Here is a 9,376-nt window from a genome sequence, read left to right on the forward strand (position 1 = left end):
CTTTCAGTGTGAATATAATGCATCATATCTGTCCCCTCGGATATCAAGTATTTCTGCAATTGAATCATAAGTTGTACGTAGGTGTCTTTAAGGTTTTGAGTCATAGCTAATATAACCTATATAGGACAAAATAATGCAGAGACATTTTGGAAGGGTCATGAGTGATGAGATGACCATGGATCTCGGATATTCTGGCCTTTAATCCTGAAATGCTATTTTAATATTACTTGGCAATGACGAGAGATATTTTAATGCATTTCACTTTGTGCAGATTGTTTTTCAGTTGGTTTAATCAACATTACCGTGCTGGAGATGTGACTCCTTGGGATCTCTTCATGCTCACTGGATTCTGGACATTGCAGACAAGTTTTATTGCATGTTTCTCAGTCTTGATGCTCACAAGTGAAACTGATGCCACTGTCGGCATCATTTTTTCTAAATGTGACATTCTCATGTTCTCACAGATACAAGAGTCCTCCACAATGTGTGACACGTGGTGCAGACCCAAGGTGGCTTCCAGTTCTGTAACTCTGTCCAGTGGTTTGATCCTCTGTTATAGTTGCTGACATTTCATATTCCATTTGGAATAAAGTGCTTTCAAGTTGCTCTCACTTTCCACTGGGGCATGATGGCCACATTAAAGGCTGGCCTTTCATGCCATATCAGTATACCATCACTCGCATATCGTCTGAAACTAGTGATGCTGACTGCTATGTCTGCAAGTTTATCAAGAACTCAGCTCCCTATTCCAATAGAGAATGAATTTGTTTCTAATTCAATATATAAAACTATTTTCATTGTGTACAGCATAGCGCACGTGAGATGGGCTACAAACGGACCAGCACTGTATGACTAATGTTCACTTAACTCATCAATCAATCAATCAATCAATTTTTTTATATAGCGCCAAATCACAACAAACAGTTGCCCCAAGGCGCTTTATATTGTAAGGCAAGGCCATACAATAATTATGTAAAACCCCAACGGTCAAAACGACCCCCTGTGAGCAAGCACTTGGCTACAGTGGGAAGGAAAAACTCCCTTTTAACAGGAAGAAACCTCCAGCAGAACCAGGCTCAGGGAGGGGCAGTCTTCTGCTGGGACTGGTTGGGGCTGAGGGAGAGAACCAGGAAAAAGACATGCTGTGGAGGGGAGCAGAGATCGATCACTAATGATTAAATGCAGAGTGGTGCATACAGAGCAAAAAGAGAAAGAAACAATGCATCATGGGAACCCCCCAGCAGTCTACGTCTATAGCAGCATAACTAAGGGATGGTTCAGGGTCACCTGATCCAGCCCTAACTATAAGCTTTAGCAAAAAGGAAAGTTTTAAGCCTAATCTTAAAAGTAGAGAGGGTGTCTGTCTCCCTGATCTGAATTGGGAGCTGGTTCCACAGGAGAGGAGCCTGAAAGCTGAAGGCTCTGCCTCCCATTCTACTCTTACAAACCCTAGGAACTACAAGTAAGCCTGCAGTCTGAGAGCGAAGCGCTCTATTGGGGTGACATGGTACTACGAGGTCCCTAAGATAAGATGGGACCTGATTATTCAAAACCTTATAAGTAAGAAGAAGAATTTTAAATTCTATTCTAGAATAAACAGGAAGCCAATGAAGAGAGGCCAATATGGCAGTAATTTATTCAAGCAATGATCCAATGACTGACAGAAACTATTGGTGTGCATACTTCCACCACAGTCGTCAACTTATCTGTCCTTAGCTGTACGGAGGTGTTGGTGGTGACATTGGTTTTCCAAAATATGAAAATCTGGAAATTACTGGGACAGGTCAGGGCTGGGAGGATACACTAATGTCATGCTTGACTGCATCCATCACACTACAGATCCATAGTGAGTCTTTGATGGCAACCACCCAGGCAGATAACCGGTCCATCCTCACCTCTCAAAAGGATCCATCTAGTTGAGACAGCCAGGTGAAACATGGGTGTTCCTTTGGCTTTCTCCACCCACTGCGGTCCTCAGCACAGAGGCACTTGTGTGCTGGATCATGACCAGAGAAACGCAGCACATGGACAAGATGTCGTGGCTGACACTCCCACACAACACAAGTGATGCTCCTCATCTGAGATTCCTCAAGTAACCTGTTTGTTTGACACAAAGTCATTCCAGTGGTACCTGAGGATCCACCAAGGAGACCTTGTACAGAAAACATCCAGTCATCGCCTTTGGTCACTGCTGAGCTTCCAAGTTTCATAATCAGAGTATTCAGGAAACTTCAGGATCCTCAAGACTTGGATGTTTTTGCTCCTGCAAAGAAACAGGTGTTACTAAACACCTCTGGCCAGAGATGCCATTACTCCATAAAGTCTTCCCCGGCATCGATGGGATGCACTATAGACATATCAAAAAATTATCCTGGATTTACTTCTGACTCAAACAATTAAAAAAGAAAAAAAAAAAACATATTCCAAATTTCACTGAAAGCTTTGTCTTTTAGAAGTATCCTGCTGACGGTTACAAACTCAGCCAAACCAAAAAATCTCGTAGCCAGAGTAGAGAAGAACTGGTCTGGGTTGCTTGATGAGAGGACGTTTCGCTTCTAATCGCAGAAGCTTCCTCAGCTAAAATTCTTGCTCTGGTAGTCTGACTTCTGTCTTGACTCTTGCAGAGAAGAATAATTCTTCTCTAATATTCTTCTCTAGAATTATTCTAGAGATAATGTTAATGCTATTAAATCTGTTTTTTTTTTCTTTTCATAACAGTTGGCATTAAGCAGCTGTCACCTTCTGACACGTGGATGAGCGAGGGCAGCGTTATACAATGATGAAGCCGTCTGGGTCACTTGAGACGGTGGTCAGGGATTTCCACAGCCTTCTAAAAAGAGACCAGCACATAGCAGCAAGCAGGCTGGACTTGGGTCCATTTTTAATCAGCAGTTCTGATCTGCTCTGCCTGACTCAGGCCGAGCAGCTGCTGCCACATCGTGATACTAGTGGGAGAATAAAGACTGGTCTGATAAATCAACACACTGCATTTTTCCTCATGTTAATTAGCTGTGATTAAACACCTCCAGCAATACTGTAGGAATGTGCCCTGCATGCATCAGCATAATAAAGCAATTCACTATGCTGATAGAGATTTTTTTTTTCTTTTATTCAGTGCAAAGCTGCTGTAAAAGATGATCTATCTGTACAATATGTCAAAATGAGAGAGCCAGATATGGCAATATAAGCAATGTGTAAAAAATAAAATAAAATAAAATCCAAATATTTCATAAACAAGACCAGTGTATAAGACTGAATGTAAAAATCACATACACAGTATATTAGCTGCTCAATGTCTATTCATGATACATGAAAGATACCACTGAATGTTCTTAATACAGTATGTTATTTTAACATACTTGATCAATACAGAAAAAAAAGTTATTGAATACAAAACATTTTGGAACCTTAAATGAAAAGTTCAAACATACTAGCTTTGGGGCTGGAAATTTTTTTGTTGTTGTGTCGCAAGACAAAGGAGCATCTTGCGTGTTTAATTCTGCAAAAAATACAATGTACTGATGATAATTAACTTTTAATAGTCAAGGCAAAGATGCCACAATTTCTGGAACACCAATGATGAGTCTGTTTTTAAATTAACCATCAGCTATTTTGATAATTAATTGACATTGACATAGATTTTTCCACAGTTTTTTGAAATATTTATGGGCCAAACAAACTAATCAGTTTGGAAAACAGTGGACTGGCTAATTGGTAATGAAGATAATAGTTAGTTGCAACCCTACTTTTTTGTAATACAGTATTCTGTGTGCAGGTTACAGGCACCCCGATCAGAGTAAGATTGATCAAACAAAACCATGCTTTGAACGGAGCTGACATCGTTTTTCTAGAGTTTTTAAGTATCTCTGTCATATTTCCTTTATTTTTTATTTATTTATTTTTTAATAATTTTTTATTGTAAAGCAAGTTTTCATTTAAGGCACCTTGTTATATGTAAACAGTCACTTTTTGGTCCATGAGCTGCCCCGTCTCCTTACATCTGTACAGTACGTTGTTCTGGGACAGCTTTAATGTCATTTCTCAACAACTAGCTTCCCCAAGTTCCTCGTCTACCTGTAATTTCTAAGGGACTGCGAAAGCCCCTTTTCCACAGGAAAGGCATAACACTTTATTCTTCATGTATTCTTTATGCAGCTTCAGTTGATCCTACATGAAGTAGGAGGCTGTCTTTTTGTGTGTCTTTTTCAAAATGGAAGTGCATCAATGAAGATCCTGTCCACAATCGGTGGTGAAGGAACAAGATCTTCCAGTTTAAGGTAAAAGATGTGCTGACGTCCTTGTGTGCACAGTGTCCTGAGCTCAGGCAGCTTTCCAAGCAGTCTAGACAGGTAATTGGGCCTCAAGGATTCTGAGGTGCAGCTGGAGACGTGATCTTTAAGGCAGGTGATGAACTGGTTCTGTAAGTCCTCCACACGTTTTGGCTCTTTGAGACCATGTCGGTCTGTAGAAGAAGATAATTGTCAAACATGAGGTGGGCTCAGAGTCAAGATGGAAAAATTAATTCTGATTGACATCATACGTTGCAAATCATGTGTTGATGTAGCTGAGAAAAAGAAACTATTTGTGAAACAAGTTAAAACACATTAACCCGGTAAAAGGTAAATGCAATCAATGACTGTGGCTCTCACCTGTGATTATGACCAGTGCTGTGAGGCAGGAGAACGAGGACACGTCTAGCTTTATGCGGTGAAGACTTTGAGAAAACTCCGAGATGGAGACGATCCAGTCTCCAAAGCCTCGGAGACACTGCTTCTTGTGAAGGACAACCCCGTTGCAGAAGACAAGATTGTCTGTCTCAGGATTGGATCTATGAAAAACATCAAAGTTACACAGATTGTTCAATGATGTTCCATGTAGATTTAATCAGATTGAGGAGTGTGCGCTCCCAGTTGTGCCTTGCCTCATTCCAAATAGGCTGGTTAGACCACCATATCAATATCTACCCTCATGTGGTTTCAAGTCGCGTGAATGTTTTTACAGTGAGTGCCATCACCAGCCACTGAACTTATTGTCTATGTTATGTTTTTGGGAACAAACCTCACGTACATATGGACAGAACATGCCAATTCAACACAGGAACAGGGTTTCGAAGGATATTGTTGTTGCTATGATACAAGAAAGCTAACTAGAGCTAACTGTGCTGCCCACAAAAAGTATATAAAGCTAACTGAGTCTGTTACAAACTGAACATGACGCTATCTGGATCTAAAACAATATTAACTGAGTTTGAAACACTACGGGATGTAAAGTGAAGTGAAAAGTTAATTAACGGTAAAGGTAATTTAATGTCAAAGCTATCCGAAGATGTACTTAGTAAAAAATCTCACTATATATAAAACTGGCTAAAGCTGACTGGAAAAAAGTATGAAAAACTGAATCTCAAACTAAAAACCTACATGAGTCTACAACTAACGGAAAGGTTAATATAATATAAAGCTAACTGAAAGATAATTCAAAGAAACTTTCCTAGCTTTGAGCTAACTGAAAAATTAATTGAATCTAAAGCTAATAGAATATAAGATTCTGTAAAAAACCTCACCAAAAAAAAAATTTAGCCTCAAGGGTAATTGATAAAGGTGATATAGTGGGGCGGTATAGCAAAACAATTGTGCATTCTGTGATAAAAGTATCAATTTTGGCACACATATTCTAAATTAGCAAATGTTTATTTTCACATATGGAGCCATCCACAGGAGCTGACCTCTAATGAGCTACAGGGGTCAATAAAGAATTACACATGGGTCAAAATTTAAAAATGCTCCAGTCATGGTGAAAACTATACCACATTATTTGTCTGATCATAGCAATTCCAAAAAGATATAGTTTGGGCTATCTATGACTGAATGTTCTGTTATGGGGTAAAAACTGCAAAAAGGGTGACAAAGATCAGTTTCAGTTTGTACAGGGGTCAGAAGTTAAAGTTGCTCCAGTTTAGGTAAAAAAGTGATACATATTATTGGTTGAAATAAAAGGATTAATAAATGGAATAGTTTTGACTGTGTTGAATGCTTGGTCTCCAAAGTAAAGGATTCTATGACATGTGATATATGTTACCCTGCAACATGATAACTGAGCATGGCAGATGGTGCAAACTATTCCTTTTTTTAAAATGCTATTAGCTCAACCAATAATTTAAATTTTTTTAATTTTTTTTAACCAAAATTGGAGCAACTTTAACTTTTGACCTTTGTACAAACTGAAACTGACCTTTGTCACCATTTTTGCTGTTTTTACCCCATAACTCCATGGAATTTAGTCATAGATAGTCCAAACTAATGTGTTTTTTAAATTTTGACCACTGTATAATTCTTTATTGACCCCTGTAGCTCATTAGAGGTCAGCTCCAGGATGGCTCCATATCTGAAAATAAACACTGGGTAATTTAGAATATGTGTGCCAAATTCCATGCTTTTATCTCAAAATGCACAATTTCTATGGAAATTTTAGTTAAGCTTTTCCGGATGCCCCCTGGACGCCTCGCTGGAGAGGTGTTCCGGGCACGTCCCATTGGGAGGAGGCCCCGGGGAAGACCCAGGACACGCTGGAGGGACTACATCTCTCGGCTGGCTTGGGAACGCCTTGGGGTTCCCCATGGAGGAGCTGGGGGAGGCGTGTGTGGATCGGGAGGTCTGGGCGGCTTTGCTTGAGCTGCTGCCCCCGCGACCCGACTCCGGATAAAGCGGAAGAAAATGGATGGATGAATTTTAGCTAAGCTGCACAACTAATATGAAAAGTGAAGTGAATCTAAGTAACTCTATGCAGAAAACCATATTACAGAATACTGTAGTTCCTGACATATGCTCATTAACGTATTTTCGACAATGACCTCTGACTTGAAAATCGATGGATCATTTGACCTCTGATCTTAAACCTATGACCTTGACATGGCATATGCTGCTACAGGAGGGTCAACAGAGTTTATCCACCAAATTTGATTGAAATTTCACTTTACATTTTGAAGATATTTCTGTGGGAAAACAGACAAACAATACATAAGTGATAATTACACTGTCACGTATGTATTGTCACAATCCTCTTGTACTCACCGATATGCAAGGCGTAAAATGAATAGTTCAATAAAAGCAGACTCCAGCAGCAGCTCCTGGTCCTCTGAGCAGAAGTCAACAAAACCTGGAATGCTTTTGGCCCACTTTTTGATGACCTCCAAGGAGGCCGTGAGCAAGTCATAAAACTGTTTGATGTCGCTGGTGTTTTCTTTGCATGTCGAACCGACCTCTGTGTCTTCATACTGAAAATTGTGGACAGGAGAGGAGTTCAGACAGGTGCCACATGCTCAGTTCAAGTAAATGATTCACAAAGAAACTTTTTCCTACCTGAGAGTAATCCAGTTTCTCTATGCCAGGGTTTGAGTCAACGTGCGCTCTCACAAGAGAAGCAATCATGCTAACTGGAGACACGGTAGTCGTCACATCTGCAATCGCCTTAGGTTTGGAAGGCAAGCGACCTCTGCGACCCTTCAGGCTATCAGTTCTCACAACTGGAAAAATTTCACAGATATTCAATGACACATTTGAAAATTTTCTGCTTCTGCGCTGGAAACAGGGTAGAATTAAGGATCTACTAGACCTATGGGGATCTATTGACCTCACCTTCTTTCACCATCCCAACAGCCAGACACTTTTGAAATCGGCAGAATTGGCAACGATTCCGTCTCCGCTTGTCCACAGGGCAGTCCTTGTTGGCAAGGCAAACATACTTCGAATTTTTTTGGACTGTACGCTGCAAAACAGAAATAAAGCAATTGGCACAACCCATTTTGTTTAGATACACTTATAGATGCACAGATAAGGTAGATCTGATTACCTTGAAAAAACCTTTGCATCCCTCACAAGTGCGAACCCCGTAGTGCTGACAGGATGCGTTGTCCCCACACACGGCGCAACATCCATCATTTCCACTGGGACTTTTTAATTTGGGCGATAAGTTGTCATCCAGGTGGCTGGTGATATCTGTGCTGCATGCTTGTTCCATTGCCAAGGCAGGAAAGGTCAGTACTGATGGATTTGGTTGCATAAAATTGAAGGAGTCTTGCTCTTGCGAGTGGGGTTGACCCAAATGGGACACATCCTCCACAGATATTGAACTAAAATTAAAGAAGGAGGGTGCACATGGTGCTGAACCTTCTTCATTCGTCCAGTATCCTGGACTGGGCGGATAAGGACCAAAAGCCAAATCCCACGCGGATCCGTGATAACCGTGGAACCCAGGAGTTAAAGGAGACGAGGTCGATGCAGGGCTGCCAAAATAATCTGAGCTGCTTGGGGACAAAGCCTCATCTGGGTAATTCAGCGTGAAAGTTCCAGGGTAGCAACTGTAAACCTGTAGGTCATCTAACTTGAAAGGAGATTCCTGGCCTGAAGAAGGAGTGACACGAGCAGGAGAGGCAGTGAACTGGCATGTATATGCATCGATGCCACTGGCGTGAGAGCCCGCCAAGGAGCCGATGCTCGGCAAGGACGGAGCAGAGACGGGGTCCTGAGAGCCGCTCATATCCACAGCCAGCCTTGAGAAGGACTCTGCACTCTGAAGGCTGTTCTCATACGGCTGAGACTGATTCCGTGGATAAATGCAGGTCATTGCTGAAAGACATACAAGAAATACTAGAGCTGAGCAAGATGGCATCAAGTAACACATCATGCAGTGGGCTTAACTTAGCATCCTTCAATGTCTGAAGAGGACACACTCTCCTCCAGACCACAGTATGTAGTAGTTCTATATACAGCAAGCTGCACATGACATAAATCTATAGGGTTGACTTTCAGGGAGGGCTCGATTGACCACAGTTGTGAATGGAAATGCTGAAATATATTTTTGCAAACTGAATTATCTAGCAGCAGTAATCTGATCCTCATAAAGAATATGAGCAGAACATAAATGCAATTTTATACACACTCATTCTTCTCTACTAAAATACACTTAAATTCTGACTGAGCTAATCTACTGTTTAAGACCAAGTACTATAACATTATTTGTTGCAATAAATACATGAGTATGAAATATCTGCAGCATCAAAAAAAGATATATTTCTTACCTGTTGTGCCCTTTTATAAGTACTTTGATATGTTTGTACTAAACATCCAGCAGTCACTCATGTTCGGCTGAGTCCCTCTGGCTCTCAGCTCCGCCGCACATTTATAGTTTAAGTTTTATTGTACCCATGACGCAGGAGAAAGCTTTCCATACAAGGCTGTGAGGTGGGCGGGGAGATTTCCAGCGTGTGGCCCGCACCAAGGCCAATCACAGCGCGCCTTCCAGAGACGAGCCGTTTGATGACGCACGATGGGATTCCGGTGACGCGCGTAAAGGCAAAGAACCGCAGGCGCTCAGACACGCC

The 9,376-nt window shown here is 41.2% G+C and overlaps 1 protein-coding gene across 1 annotated transcript; it reads right to left on the reverse strand.

Moving 5' to 3' along the window:
- Positions 1-3,097: 3,097 nt before the first annotated feature.
- Positions 3,098-9,171, reverse strand: nr4a1 (nuclear receptor subfamily 4, group A, member 1). The gene is made up of 7 exons (XM_034173069.1): positions 9,074-9,171; positions 7,846-8,621; positions 7,632-7,761; positions 7,356-7,519; positions 7,068-7,270; positions 4,650-4,828; positions 3,098-4,462 (listed from the first exon to the last, which is right to left on the reverse strand). The coding sequence occupies exons 2-7, from the start codon at positions 8,617-8,619 to the stop codon at positions 4,206-4,208; spliced, it is 1,707 nt and encodes a 568-aa protein (XP_034028960.1). The 5' UTR covers positions 8,620-8,621; positions 9,074-9,171; the 3' UTR covers positions 3,098-4,205.
- Positions 9,172-9,376: the final 205 nt, after the last annotated feature.

Source organism: Thalassophryne amazonica, chromosome 6, assembly GCF_902500255.1.
Source record: "Thalassophryne amazonica chromosome 6, fThaAma1.1, whole genome shotgun sequence".
Classification (NCBI taxonomy): Eukaryota; Metazoa; Chordata; class Actinopteri; order Batrachoidiformes; family Batrachoididae; genus Thalassophryne; species Thalassophryne amazonica.